At 43.3% G+C, this 16,128-nt stretch overlaps 1 protein-coding gene across 3 annotated transcripts in view; it reads right to left on the bottom strand.

The window, feature by feature from the left end:
• The window catches only part of stim2b (stromal interaction molecule 2b), a 163,535-nt gene that overhangs the window by 29,387 nt on the left and 118,020 nt on the right, over nt 1-16,128 (bottom strand). For all 3 annotated transcript variants that reach the window (XM_048532391.2, XM_048532408.2, XM_048532398.1), the window contains 3 exons: nt 14,936-15,047; nt 5,124-5,239; nt 120-297 (listed from right to left, as the gene is read on the bottom strand). In XM_048532391.2, coding sequence (XP_048388348.1) covers nt 120-297; nt 5,124-5,239; nt 14,936-15,047 — 406 coding nt within the window. The remainder of the gene's footprint in view (nt 1-119; nt 298-5,123; nt 5,240-14,935; nt 15,048-16,128) is intronic.

The raw sequence follows: 16,128 nt of genomic DNA, 5'->3' as shown, positions 1-16,128 counted from the left end.
TTAAAGTGTAACACGGAAGATCCCTACTTTCTCTGGAAGAATACAGCTCATTCATTTGCACTTGTCTTTGAGAAATCAACTTGGCCCGGATTTTTTCACCACCTTTTCTCTACTCTCACCTTGCTTGAAATTCCATCAGGCTTTCCTCAGCTTTATGCAGACTGTCTAGTTCTTTCATCATCTTTGCAACATGTTCCTTAGAGTTTCTGTTTTGTGTGTAGGCAAACCAACAGCCACCAATACCAACAACCATGGAAACCGCAAGAATAAAATCCTTCAGCCAATTGTGGCGAGGACCTGGAAGGCATAAAGCAACATCGCTGAGATCAATGAGTCAATTGGCATTTAGGATACCAGTTCTAAATGAAACAGCTGTAATATTTAATAATTTTGCTGCTTCACTTTCTGCCTTTATTCTTAAAGCCATTATATATTTAGTCACAGTGCACTAACTTTAATTCAGAAATGTTCTTCTAGTCTGATGTTGCTCTCAGTCACATTCAAATGCACATAAATACAGAAGACTAACAAGAGGAAACAATGCATGGTAGAGGAATTCTACAATACCACCGCACCGGCCCCCCGCCCACCCACCAACAGCACATTTTTGTCGATTTGGTTGCAAAGTGGATATCAGGCCATCAATTATTGCTCAAGTAACCAAATGACTGTGGGTGAGCTTTTTGAACCACCCTGCATTGAGGTTTGACACACCTGAGTGGTTTAATAATCTTTTCAGTGAACATTTCAGCACCAGCTAAGTCAGAATGGGTGGCAGGTTTTCTTCCTTAACGAAGGTCATGACAGATCAGAAGGTTTTGTGACATCTCCATGGTAACGCCTCGATATTATTTTATAATAGCTTTTATTTTAAAATGCAATTTTACAAAAATCAAACTTTTTAAGTTATCAAATTGCCAAGGTGAACCAGAACTCTCTCATGGATTGATCCTCTAGGCTTCTAGATTACTTGGCAGTACCAGAACCACAACATTACAGAAACAAAAACAGAAAATTCTGGAAAAACTTGGAAGGTCCGGCAGCATCTGGGGAAAGAAATCAAAGTTAACGTATCGGGTTCAGTGGCCCTTCGTCAGAACTGATGGTAATTGGGAAAATGTAGATTTTAATGAGACGACAGGGTGGGGGAACAGGTAAGATGTAAATGATAGATGGATATGGAGCCCAAAGAGAGAGAAGAATAGTTGGACAGACAAAGAAATGAATAATGATCTGGCTAGGAGAATGACCAGCTACGCATGGGGACAATGAGTAGGCTAACAACGGGTTCTGTGTAATAGCAGACCATGTGGTAACAAGGCCTGGTGCATGAGGGTTGAGGTAAAAGGCAGGATGAAAGTGCCTCACACCCTGAAATTGTTGACTTCAATATTGAGACTAGAAGGCTGACGAGTTCCCAAGCGGAAAACGAAGTGCTGTTCTTCCAGCTTGTGCTGAGCTGCACTAAAGCACTGCAGCTAGTCCGAGACAGAGATGGCCAGGGAACAGAATGGTACGGAGGCAGTAGGAACTGCAGACGCTGGAGAATCTGAAATAACAAGGTGTAGAGCTAGATGAACACAGCAGCCAAGCAGCATCAGAGGAGCAGGAAGGCTGACGTTTCGGGCCTAGACTCTTCTTCAGAACCAGGGTCTAGGCCCAAAATGTCAGCCTTCCTGCTCCTTTGATGCTGCTTGGCCTGCTGTGTTCATCCAGCTCTACACCTTGTTATAACAGAATGGTACAGTACTCTTAATAACAGAAATTCACGCTCACCAGTTAAATAATGGGCTAGCTCCACCTGCAGCAACAAGTTTGGCAAAATACATCTTGAATTTAGCTGCCCAGTGCACTGATCTCACCATTGATGCATTTTCATACTTTTTTCCACTTCCTAATTGGAATACTCTGCAGTAACAATGGCAATCGGAAGTGCCACAGACTTTTCCCTGCAATTCAACAAATGAAGGGGGCGCAATCTTAAAGTTGCAAAGCTAGCTGCTGTGCAAAGAAGAAGCACGGTACAAATCAAAAAACATGACTCTCATCAGGCCGATCTCTCCTCCAGGAAATGGTTTACTTCCCCCCTCGCTGTTTAAAGGACAGAAATTCGAAATCCCTCGGATGTGCTGAGTTTGTATCCAGGCTGCAATCCTGTTTAACCATGAAAATCATGGTTTCAGTTTTAATCACACTGCTGCCAGGCCTTCAGGGGTATTACTTTCTGTCAAATTGGTAACGGTGTATAAGTTCGTGATAATCCAGCACAATTTGCTCTCAGTCGGGGCAGGAACTCTAAAAGCTATATAGCAACCATCTCTAATTAAAATCATGTGCAGTTCTTATTGGAATCGTTCATACGATTCCTGGTAGTGCACGGCTCTACATTAGGAACAAAGAATGTGAACAATGAGGTACAACAGGAGCAGGGCCTGAGGGAGTTTCTCCTAAAACGGAGCATTCTTCCTGCTTGGTTCACAAGAATGATCACTAACTCTGGGCAAGTTGGTTAAAACTTCTTAGGCAATCACTTCTGGGTGAATTCTTCAAGCATCCTGTCACCCAAATTTAATAGCGTGCCAGGGGCAAATGCCTTTGATTTTTTGTTATACCAGAGGATGTGTTACGGCAATAGATTTTCCAAAGTCAGCCATACATTGAGGCTTGCAATCTAAACCCAAGGCCAAGTCAGTGGGGGGGAACCCTCAAATCCATCATCCAATATCCTTTGAGTAGATGAGTGAAGTTGATTTAGTGACCCAGGTCGCTGGAAAAGGATAACATTTGTGTGAAAGATGGAAGAACAAATAAACAATGCCACAAGGACTGTTATCAATCTTCCTGCTAAATATGGCAGGCAAGGGAAGGTACATCCGTAGAAAATCTGCTTGGAAAACAGCATAACATTAACAGCCACAACACTATTTGCTCCAACATTTTATTCAATACTTTTCAGTATCTGAGCTGAGAATTCAGTACTCCTTAGCTAAAGATTCCAGTGATTGTCAGAAAAAGTGATTCAGTGAATATGACTGAAAAAAAAACAGTGGCAGCAGAATTAGCAGTATAGCAGTACTACAATTTATGGCTGAAGATTTATGTTGCCCTGATTGGGCCAAAATCTATTTTATCTCAGCAGTCTGCAATAGCTGTGATTGGGCCGGCAAGCTCAATCTATCATACAACACAGCCAGAATTGTAACAAACAATAATCTTACTTGGTTTTATTGTTTTAAACCCATCCATCGCCAATTCTCAGCAATTTTGAAGAAGATCATAATTTTTGGAAGAAGGAATGCAAGTTAGGAGTCCCAACATACAATAGTCATACTGAAACATTTGCAGGTTTTTCTGATTTTACACAGCTCTTGTCCATATCTCATTTTCCTAAAGGTGACTTTTACGTTTGAAATGAAGGCTTAGCAGTTTCCAATTTCTCATATTTGCCTCTCAAATTTACATCTCAGATCAGTTACAGATTGTTACTAAAATAGCATAATAAATTTGTTCAGTATGAAGACATAATTGCACACAGCACTTTATATCAATCGCAAGATGTCCAATAACATTACTAATAGAGAAATATTTAAAACTCTGTTTGTTGCAAAAGTACATTATCCTGATTGTTTAAGAATAAATAAACATTTAGACATATTTTAGTCAAAAACCTGCAAACTTTCTGGCTGTTAAATTCACAATGGCCTGTCCAGATGATTTCTGCTCTAATACAAGGAAAGCAGTGTAATAACTCTGCACAATCAGCATAATATGTTAAGGTTTGGGCTACAATTACTAAATGAGCTCAGTTTTGAGATGTTACAGCAAGACTTGCTCATGGACAAAATTATTCTTTATAAAAATTTTAAAACTATTCAACATTAAACACGACTCATAAAAAGTTGATTAAATGGAAATATCGACAATTTTGGCACCAAAAACACAATGTGGAAGGCTCATCATTTGCACAGCAATTTTTTTTAGGACTGAACTGAAGTTCAGAAGAAGAGTCACTGGACGTGAAACACTAACTCTGCTTTCTCTTCAGATGCTGACAGACCTGTTGAGTTTTTCCAGCAATTTTGATTTTGCTTCTGATTTCCAGCATCTGCAGTTATTGGGTTTTTTGGTATTTATATGCTTACTGTTCAGATTTTCACAGCAGGAGATGACACTGGTATTTATATTTGTTTTTCTGATTAATGCGAATGGTTCATAGCTGTGCAGAATTATGAATTTCAAAAATTCTGTTTCTTGTTTGGCTTCTTCGTGGATCAAATGCTTAATTCTACCCATTAGCAACATTCCTTTACAAGCATAGTCATTTCATAAAAATTGTGCTCTAATCACTCAAAAGCAAATTATGACTATTCTTGACTCAGATTTCAGTATCAAGGCCCAGTACTCTTATCAACTGCTGTGCGGTGCATGCCACTACAGCGGAGTAATTTGTTCAAAACTATCCAAAACTTGTATTTTATCAGGGATTCAACACTGCTGTTTTCACGGCTCATTTTCAAAGATTTTCCGCAAAACGTCTATAAGATCTGTTGAATAGAATCCCCGTTTTATTAAGATGGTCCATGCTCCATGAAAGATGTGTAGCAACAGTGCCACCTAATGGAGAACAATTATTCTAACATAACCGTTTGATGTTTGTTTTCAGCCTTTCTCAGCGCTAGCTGCCCAAATGGTTTTGCTATATAATTAACATTTACTGTACGTTAGGCGATCAAGAGTGAAGTAAAATTTAGCAACAGCCAAAGTCTATCAAAAAGACGTCTATTCCATGACTTCTCAAAAATAAGCCTGTCGTGAGGGTTCAACAAACATATCGAATGAACAGCCAAGGCATACAGAACTGGTTGGGATCAGCCAATGGGAGCAGTAAGGAATGTCAATTCACCTCAGCTCAGTTGAGTTATGAAGGAGACAGAAACACAAAGCTTCCCACTTCTGGCCATTACATGTCAATTCACACAAATGTCAACTTACAGCTTTAGGCTGCTCATCGGTGGCCAAACTAGTGGTTACAGACGTGGTGGAGGAATAACGAATCCCTGCTGTGAACATGTATAAAAGCATGATACATGTAAAGCAAACAAGCAATCCGAATGGACACTCACGTATTGGAGCTCCAAATAACACCGCGTCCAATGCCTTGAGTTGTATCTTTTGCCGGTGACTCCGGTCAGTGATTTTCAAATTTGAGATCATAAAAGGAATCTCGTTCACCGCCAACCTGTCAACCAAACACAATAAATTTAATCAAAGTCACACATACAATAAGAGTGAGATAACAGTAATCTTGCTGTTCCACAAATTATTTTCTGTTCTTAATGTGTCAAGTCTTGCTGGGCTGCGATTCTATTGACGTGACCAGCTCACCAAACAAACAGTCACCAAGCTTCATGCTGGACGTGAGGCTTGATGGTGGATTTTAGAAAGGCTGACCAACTCAAATGCACCACTGTAAGGCTCAAACCAGTGCTTCCACAAACACACGTTCAAACAGACTCTCCTTTGGAGACATCAGGTGAGACACGGAGCTTGTAAGTATCCATTTTTGGGGAGTATGATGGTTTTCAAAGCTTCAAACTGGTGGTGTGGCTTGTTGCACTAGATGCCATATTGGTGAAAACATTAGTAAACACGTGGTGATCCTCCGCCATAACTATATCGAGCAAACACAGCATGACATCAAACCAGTTTGATACATGGATTGGAGCTAGTGATGAGATTTTGGAGCTCATTGTTGCAGCTAAAGCTCTCTCTCAATGTTGCACATTTGAATAAACCCATTCCGACTCGGAACACAACACGACTGAGAGAATGCATGGAGGCCACACAGAACAGGGTACACAGATGGAACAGGGAGGATGAGGGGACAGTGATCTGAGCAGACCATTGCCATTCATGGTGTTCAGGGAGCAATTCCCCAACTTGAACCTCGGAGGAAAAATTCTTCAGGACGACTACCATCATCCCGGTACCTAAGGAAGCACATGCAATGTGCCTTAATGACTGCCGACCAGTGGCTCTGACCTCCATCATCATGAAATGTTTCGAGAGACTGGTCATGGTTCACTTCAGCTCTAGTCTCCAAGCCCACCGCAATTCCCTATAATTTACCTACCTACACCATTTCCATAGCCCTGCACTCATCCCTGGAACATGTGGACAACAATGCTCATTGACTACAGCTCCACCTTCAACACCATTATCCCCTCCAGACTGATTTCCAAATTTCGAGACTTTGGTCTCGGATCTACCCTCTGCATCTGGATCCTCAGCTTTCTGACCCACAGGCTGCAATCAGTGAGGACGGGTAACTGCACCTCCTCCACACTAACACTCAACACTGGAGCCCGCCCAAGGATGCATCCTCAGCCCCCCACTTTACTCGCTGTAGATCTACAACTGTGTTGCCAAATTCTAAATGAACACAATCTACAAGTTGGTGATAACACTGTGGTAGGACAATATCTAACACTGACAAGTCAGAATACAAGAAGGTAGGTACAGGGCTTAGTGACATGGTGTAGCGAGAACAACCCCTTTCTCATCACTAGCAAAACTAAAGAACTGATCGTTAACTTCGGAAAGAAAGGAGGAGAACATGCCCCCCCATCCACATTAACGGAGCTCAGGTTGAGAGGGTGGAGAGATTCAAGTTCCTCAGGGTCATGATAGCCAACAACCAGTCCTGGACTTCCCACGTAGATGCAACAGTCAAGGCGGCACAACAATGTCTCTTTTTCCTCAGGCAGCTCAGGAAATTAGCATGTCCATAAGGTCCCTCACCAACTTCTACAGATGCACCACGAGAAACATACTGTCCGAGCACATCACGGCCTGGTATGGCTACTGTTCTACCCAGGACCCGTAAGAAACTACAGAAGGGTGTGTGCACAGGCCAGGCCATCATGGAAGCCAACCTTCTAAACATAGCCTCCATTTACATGGCTCATTGCCATGGAAACCCTGCCAACATCTTCAAAGATCCATCGCACTCCGGTAATGCTCTCTTACAACCTCTTCCATCAGGCAGAAGATACAGAAGCCTGAACACACATACCAGCAGGTTCAGGAACAGCTTCTTCCCTGCTGTTATCAGACTGGCGAATGGGGTCTCTAACGTCAAATAATGCTGATCTTGCACACCATCTGCAACGTAATCTGTATCCCTCTAAGTTGTTTCTCATCCTATGGTCTGTATGTCCTTGTTCCCTATGATCTGCCTGTATTGCTCGTAAACACAGCTTCTCAATGTATGTAAGTACACGTGACAATAAATAAAGATAAATCAAAGACACGTATAAGTCCTCTTTGATAAACTCTGCCAACAACTGTAACTTACAAGTAGGACATGGCCCACACTACCGAAGGCTCTGTAAGTTACAAGTTTTACTAATGTCTGAGTCTGGTTTTTAAACTGTGACTTCACGTATTTATAACAGGTCACAGACGGTCATTCACTGCAGCATTAGCAATGCAGTTACCTTTCAGAATCTCTTATTACAGCCAAATACACAGCTCCAGCACATCTCAACACGAGGTTTGGAAGCCTCTCCATAGTGCAGTGTGCCACTGTCTTCATGCACATTATTTTGCAGCATCTATGTCAAATCTGCCATGTACAGGAACAAAAAAGAATTCAAGGATTCCAGAATCAACATGCAGCGTTTGTAACCAGCACTTCCATCAGGCTAATGCCCCATATGTCAGAAGTTGTGACACTTACATTTTGCAGCATTGATTGTGTGAGTGATATTTGAACTGGTGTGACAAACCAAATAATGGTTCCTGGGCCACAAGTGTTATCTACCGATGCTGCCACATGAACTGTGATGCAGCAGTCAAAACACATGCATGTTGTACCATCTCGCCTTCATGAGAGAACAGTTCGTGCCACCTAAATAGACGGTATATGACAATTTTGCCAGAGAGATGGCACGGAAACAAGGACCAAGACGAGGAACTGGACCAACCGGAGGGCAAGTAGGAACAGCAACGTTCATGGCCACCCAGACAGCTCCCATCTGTCTGAACCCTCTGTTAAGAATTCATTTACTGTGGTAAGAAGTAACCTTATCCCATCACAGAAGTTCCATACCTCAGCTTTTCTGTCACTGATCGCCACACCACTCCACACGGCCATGATGCAAAAATATTTGCCAACACAAAAGAAAATTCAAACCAACTGTCGACCTGAAACCATCCCATACTGCAGTCAACCTGTCACCCCGGTGTCATCCTTTGGCACCTGTCTTCCACTTTGCCTGTCCTGGTGCTCCAATACTTTGGTAATCCAGTGTTTATAACTTAGCAGATGGAAGACTGCTGACCTTCAGAGGAGGAGTTACAGATGCTTTTGGAAGATAATCTAATACAATTCTGGGTCTAAGAGGTCAGGTTGCGCCTGGTTGGTACTGGACTCCTCCAATCTTTGCTCCCAACCTGATTTTCCAAGTCCACTTGTGTAGTGAAGTCACAATCATTATTTTAATTAGTGATAATGGAAACTGCAGATGCTGGAGAATCCAAGATAACAGTGTGGAGCTGGGTGAACACAGCAGGCCAAGCAGCATCTCGGGAGCATAATGCTCCTGAGATGCTGCTTGGCCTGCTGTGTTCACCCAGCTCCACACTTTGTTATCATTAGTGTCTTTCCTTACAACTGTGACTTTCGTCTATCTCGTGATTTATTTTCTTCTCCACATCCTGACTACTGCTAAGATCCTGTACTTATCTCCTACCAGGGCCTTCTTTCCAGGGTCTTCAGATGCTGCAAGGGGCCAGGAGATCCTCCAGGCAGATGTTCATAAGCTAGTGCTAGTAGACAGCTGTGAAGGTAACCGCCAAGATTCATATCAACAAATGTATCTTCAAAAGTCCTATCCTTAAAGACTGCTGTGGGAGAAACAGGTTTGAATTCATGGGACACTGGCAGCAGTACTGGGCAAGGAGGGAACTGTTCTGATGGGAAAGGCTCCACTTGAACGAGGCTGAGGCCAGAGTCCTGGCGAATAATATAATAGGGCTGTGGATAGGACTTTAAACTAAAAGCGGAGAGGTGGGTTTGGTTGCATGGAGAAATATGGTAGAAGAGGGCCAGGGCTTAGCAGAGGTTATTAAAGATTCCAGAACAAGTAACAGGACAGAGGGTATAGAAGGTCAGGAATCTAACTTCAGGCACAGCAGATAAAGGGACAGTTACAAGAAGGGGGGAGATTCAACACAGCACTAAGGGTGCTGTACTTAAAAGCGCGCAGTATACAAAACAAGGTAGATTTGCAGGAACAATTTATGGGTATCACAGAGCCTTAGCTGCAAGTCTGGGAACGAAATATCCAAGGATATGAATCCTATTGAAAGGACAGGCAGATGGGCACAGGGGATAGGACTGCCTCGTTAATAAGAAATGAAATTATATTAAGCAAGAAATGATATAGTTGGAAGGCGCAAACCTGAGAGTTGAGTTGAGGAACTGCAAAGGAACAAAGACCCTGATGCGAGATAAGTACAGGGTCCTAGCAATAGTCAGGATGTGGGGAAGAAAATAAATCAGGAGACAGAAAATATATGTAAGAAAGACACTATTAAAATAATGATGGTGACTTCAATATGCAGGTGGGCTGAGAAAGTCAGGTTGGTAGCAAATCTCAAGAAAAGGAAATGTGGAATGTCCACGAGATGGTTTTCTTGGAGCACCCTGTGGTAGAGCATACTAGCGAACACGCAATTCTGGATCATAACGAGGCAGATTTGATTAGGGAGCTGAAGGTAAAAGAAGCCCTGGGGACAGTGACCATAATAATGTTAGAAATCTACCCAGCACGAGGGAGGAGGTGGCCAGAGTTGGCTGGAAAAGGAGACTAGCAGGGAAGACGGTGCCTCAGCAAAAGCAGGAGTTCCTAGGGGTAATATGAGAAGGGCAGCAGAAATTCATCCCAACAAAGAAACAGACTGAGGGGAGGGCAAGGCAACCGTGGCTGACAAGTCAGGGACAACATAAAAGCAAAGAAAAAGTATACAACAGAGTGAAGGTTAGTGGGAAGCCAGAGGATTAGGAAGTCTTTAAATGTCAGCACAGCATAACTAAAAAGCAAGAAGGGTGGAGAAGATGAAAAATGATGGTAAGCTAGCTAGTAATAGAAAAGAAGACTGCAAGAATATTTTTCTATGTGTAAAAGCCAACAGGGAGCCAAGAGAGGACACTGGAAAATGAGACTGGAGAAGTAGTAATGAGAAGCAGTTAGGGGGAGGTGATGGCCTTGTGCTATGATTGCCAAACTGTTAATCCAGTGACTCAGGTAATGTGCAGAGGATCCAGGTTCGAATCCTGCCACGGCAGATGGTGGAATTTGAATTCAATTAAAAAGAAATCTGTAATTAAGAGTCTAATGACAATCATTGTCAATTGTTGGAAAAACCCATCTGGTTCACTAATGCCCTTTAGGGAAGGAAACTGTCCATTAGTATGTTTCCTCTTCCTTAAGATGAATTTCTACTGCACTTCCCGAACTACCCCAGAAACTCCTGCCATTGTTGCTGTACTGCCGTCCTTACCTGGTCTGGTCTACACGTGGTTGACTCACTTATGGACAGGCAGTAAATGTTGCCTAGCCAGCAATGCCCCCATTCATGAATGAATAAAAAGGAAAAAGGGGACTGGAGTCATAGCCAATGGAACAACTCTGTTTAAGAGAGGAGGGAGGCAGAATAAAGGAAACGATAAGCTGGTTACCTGACCACAGTCGTTGCTAGGAGGGTGGGCTAAGAAGTGACAGATGAAATACATGGCAAATTGTGGGATATGCGTTTAGGCCAGAACCACAGAGGTACAGATTATTTTCTAAACAGGGAAAGGCTTCAGAAATCGGAAGCACTAGTTCGGGATTCTCTTAAGGCTAAAAGCAGATTCAGTTGGTGTCTAAGAAGGCAAATACAGTGTTAGCTTTCATTTCATGAGAGCTATAATAGAAGAGCAGAGGTGGAACTTTGAAGATGTTGCAGCAGACCTGATGGGCCAAATGTAATTTTACCCCGTTAGGCTACAACTTGACATTGCTGAAATCCCACCTAAACATTGCAGATATTGAAAATAGGAATGCATGTATGTTCATTTTAATTGAAGCATAAACAAAAACATAATCACACAAAGGGTGAGGGTAGCACTGTGGCTCAGTGGTTAGCACTACAGCCTCATAGCGCTAGGGACCCGGGTTCGACTCCACCCTCGGGCGACCGTCTGTGTGGAGTTTGCACTTTCTCCCCGTGTCTGCGTGGGTTTACTCCGGGTGCTCTAGTTTCCACCCACAGTCCAAAGATGTGCAGGCTAGGTAGATTGGCCATGCTAAGTTGTCCCATAGTGTCCAGGGATGTGCAGACTAGGTGGGTTAACCATGGATAATGCAACGTTACAGAGATAGGGTAGGAGGGTGGGTCTGAGTGGGATGCCGTTCAGAGGATCGGGGAGGATTCAAAGAGCTGAATGCCTGCTTCCCCACTATAAGACCTTAAGACAGAGAAGTGGAAGGCAGGCCATTCGGCCCATCAAGTCCACTCCGCCATTTAAATCATGGCTGATGGACATTTCAACTCCACTTCCCCGCACTCTCCCCGTAGCCCTTGATTCCTTCTGAGATCAAGAACTTGTCGATCTCTACCTTGAAGGCATCCAACATTCCGGCCTCCACTGCACTCCGTGGCAATGAATTCCACAAGCCCACCACTCTCTGGCTGAAGAAATGTCTCCTCATTTCCATTTTAAATTTACTCCCTCTAATTCTAAAGGCTGTGCCCACGGGTCCTAGTCTCCCCACCTAACGGAAACAACTTCCTAGCGTCCACCCCTTCTAAACCATACATTATCTTGTAAGTTTCTATTAGATCTCCTCTCAACCTTCTAAACTCTCATGAGTACAATCCCTGGATCCTTAGCCGTTCATCGTACGTTAAACCTACCATTCCAGGGATCATCCGTGTGAATCTCTGCTGGACACGCTCCAGGGCTAGTATGTCCTTCCTGGGGTGTGGGGCCCAAAATTGGACACAGTATTCTAAATGGGGCCTAACTAGAGCTTTATAAAGCCTCAGAAGCACATCACTGCTTTCATATTCCAACCCTTTTGAGATAAAGTGGTTTTATTATTATCTTACGTAACAAAGTACAGGCAGTAAAAATTAGGTTATTGGCCATCAGACAATTTAGACATTGTTGGTAAACTCTGGATCATGGCAGGTTCTTGTCAAGCAATAACAAATAGAGATCGCTCAATAACATCACAATTCACGTTTGAGATGGGTTAAAAAGTAGGAAATAATAGCCACTATCGAGAGAAAGATAATGTATTTATCTAAAGTGACTTTTAAATCTTCAGCATGGCCCAAAATACATCAGAGACAATAATTTACTTTTGAATTGCAGTCACTTCATTTTGGTGGAAAATAGAACTGCCAATTTGCACATAACATTTTACAAAACAGCAATGAGTCAAATGGTAACTGATTCTGTATGGCTGGTCTGAGGTGAAGGGTAAAATGGTGTGTAGAACATCGATCAGGCATCAGACGTATGACATCTACTCTTCCTTCTCTTCAAAACAAAAGGGATTTTTCTATCATAGATAACAAAGTGCGGAGCTGGATGAACACAGCAGGCCAAGCAGCATCTTAGGCATTTTAGACAAAAGCTGACGTTTCGGGCCTAGACCCTTAATCAGAAAACTGTCTAGGCCTGAAATGTCAGCCTTTGTGCTCCTCTGATGCTGCTTGGCCTGCTGTGTTCATCCAACTCCACACTATTATCTCGGACTCTCCAGCATCTGCAATTCCCCTTATTTCTGGATTTTTCGATCACACAGGATATGGGATTAGGAGTATTGTTCATGTAAATGCTAGACACAGAGATTAGATGGGCTGAAGAGCCCACTCTGGTTTTTCTTATATTCATTCATGAGATATGGGCATTGCTGGCTGAGCCAGTATTTATGGTCTGCCCACAGTTGCCCATGGAGATGGAGGTGAGCTGCCTTGTTGAGCCATTGCAGTCTGCCTGCTGTAGGTTGACCCAAAATCCTTTTAGGGAGAGGATTCCAGGATTTTGACCCAGCGACAATGAAGAAACGTTGACATATTTCCAAGTTAGGAGGGTGAGTGGCTTGGAGGGGAACTTACAGGTGGTGGTTTTCCAATGTATATGCTGCTTTTGCCCTTTGAAATGAAAATGGTCATGTTTTTGGGACGCTGCTTCTGAGAGCCAGTGTTAGAGGAAGTAGACGCTTGATGGCTGCTTTGTCCTGAACAATGACAAGCTCCAGTGTTGTTGTAGCTGCTCCCATCCAGGAAAGTGGAGAGTACTTCATCACAGATAACAAGGTGTAGAGCTGGATGAACACAGCTGGCCAAGCAGCATCAAAGGATCAGGAAAGCTAACATTTTGCGCCAGTAAGGGTCTAGGCCCGAAATGTCAGCCTTCCTACTCCTCTGATGCTGCTTGGCCTGCTGTGTTCATCCAGCTCTACACCTTGTTATCTCAGATTCTCCAGCATCTGCAGTTCCTACTATCCCAGTACTTCTTCACACCCCTGGTTTGTGCCTTGTAGATGATGGACTGGTTTTCGGGCGTCAGGAGGCAAGTTACTTGCCACAGCATTCCTAGTCTCAGACCTGCTCTTGTAGCATGTTGATACGGTGAGCCCAGCTGAGTTTCTGGTCAATGATAATGCTAAAATGCTGACGGTGGGGGCAGTGGCTAGATTATCTCTTACCAGCAATGGTCATTGTCTTGTATTTGTGTTGCAATGTATATAACTTGCTACTTATCAGTCCAACGTTGTCCATATTTTGTTGCATTTGAACATGGACTGCTTCAGTATCTAAGGAATTGCAAATGATGTGGAACATTGTGCAATTACCAGCGAACATCCCCAGTTCTGACCTTACGATGGAGGTGAGGTCATTGACGAAGCAGCCGAAGATGGGTGACCCTAGGACACTACCCTGAGGAACTCCTACAGAGATGTGCCAGAACTGAGGACTGGCCTCCAACAACCACAATGATCTTCCTATGTGCCAAGTATGACTCCAGTCAGCAGAGAGTTTGCCTCCTGACAACCTTTGGTTCCAGCTTTGCTAGGGCTCATTGATACCACACTGAGTCAAATGTGAATTTGATAATGACAAGCTCCAGTGTTGTTGTAGCTGCTCCCATCCAGGAAAGTGGAGTACTTCATCACAGATAACAAGGTGTAGAGCATGGAGCTGGAGGAACACAGCAGGCCAGGCAGCATCAGAAGAGTAGGAAAGTTGACGTTTCAGCTCAGGACCCTTCTTCGGAAATGTTTTCATTTATTATTTTTTCATAAATTTCTTGAGTCAAGCCTCACAAGTAACAAGTGAGAAATTAACTTGGGTCTAAGATAACTTCATGTCACTTTTTAACTGCCTGTAGTTTCAAGGTTAGGAGTCACATGACACCTGGCTATGGTCCAATAGGTTTATTTCAGCTGACGAAGGAGCAGTGCTCCAAAAGTTTGTGATTTTAAATAAACCTGTCGGACTACAACCTGGTGTCATGTGACGTCTGACTCTGCCCACCCCAGTTCAACACCAGCATCTCCATATTCAGTTTCAAGGGCATTATCAGCACGCTCAGCAGAATAGAAAACTCAGCTGTGAATTGAGGTAACAAGGTGTAGAGCTGGATGAATACAGCAGGCCAAGCCACATCAGAGGAGCAAGAAGGCTGACATTTCGGGTCTTGACCCTGGTTCTGAAGAAGGGTCTAGGCCGGAAACGTCAGCTTTCCTGCTCCTCTGGTGCTGCTTGGCCTGCTGGGTTCATCCAGCTCTACACCTTATTATCTCAGATTCTCCAGCATCTGCAGTTCCTACTATCTCTCCAACTGTGAACTGTTTCCCTCAAAACTAACCTGGGTAGGCCAACTCCTCGAATGTTGTTTTCCTGGAAAACCTTGGCGTATTGTGGCAATTCCACAAAATTAATTAACCAATCCGTCGTTTCATCCACTGTCCAATTGTATACTGCAAGAAAATAAAGAGATATAATTAGTGATAAATCAAATTTAATTGCACAGGACAACAATAGGTTATAGGGCACAGAAACAGAGCAATCTGTCCAAACAGCCACCTGAGACTTTCTCATCTTTTCTCATCTAAAAATACCGCTTAACCATCTAATCTCTTTTCTCTCAAACGTTTCTGCTAAAATGCATCTTATGATTCACTTTCACTACTCTGCGGTTTTCAGTTCCAAATTCTCAGCATTCTTGTGCAAAAGGAGTTTTCTTTTCTGTATTATCGAATGAATGTTTTGGTGACTATCTCATACGGATTGTCATTATGTTCCTCCCCACAACAGGAAACATCGTCCTGTATAAAAACCATAGTTTTAAAGACCACAGTTAGTTTACCTGTCAGCCTTCTTGATAGACCTAGCCTGTCAATATTTTCCTGATTATATATCTCCATGTGTATCAATATAATTCTTGTAAATTTTCTCTGCACTCTCTCCAATGTCTCTATATCCTTCTGATGTACTGCAAACAGAACTGCATGAGTGCTCAAAATATAGTCTTGATGCCATAACTTCCCTAATCATCATTTCTATCCATCTACAAATAAACACCATCCTTTGGTCAGCTTTTCAAAGAAGCACAACTGCCGATGATGGGGTCTGAGACAACAAGGTGTGGAGCTGGAGGAACACAGCAGGCCAGACAGGCAGCATCAGAGGAGCAAGAAAGCTGACATTTCAGGTCTGGGCCCTTCTTCAGAAATGGGGGAGGGGAAGGGGGCTCTGAAATAAATAGAGAGGGGGGGAGTCAGTGATAGGAGGTGGATAGCAGAGCGGACAGGTGGAGAGAAGACGGACAGGTCAATGAGGTGGGTTTGCTGGTCTTGGGATGAGGTCAGTGGGGCGGGGGGACAGATTTTGAAGCTCACAAAAGTCCACATTGAGACCATGAGGTTGTAGGTTCCAAGGTAGAATATGAGGTGCTGTTCCTCCAGTTTCCAGCTGGCATCTTTGTGACACTGAAGGAGACCCAGGATGGACATGTTGTTCAGGCAGTGGGAGGGAGAGTTGAAGTGGTTCGTGATTGGG

This window comes from Stegostoma tigrinum, chromosome 1 (genome assembly GCF_030684315.1).
Source record: "Stegostoma tigrinum isolate sSteTig4 chromosome 1, sSteTig4.hap1, whole genome shotgun sequence".
Taxonomy (NCBI): domain Eukaryota; kingdom Metazoa; phylum Chordata; class Chondrichthyes; order Orectolobiformes; family Stegostomatidae; genus Stegostoma; species Stegostoma tigrinum.
Note: the sequence above shows the minus strand (reverse complement) of the source record. Positions and strands in the feature narration are given on the sequence as shown.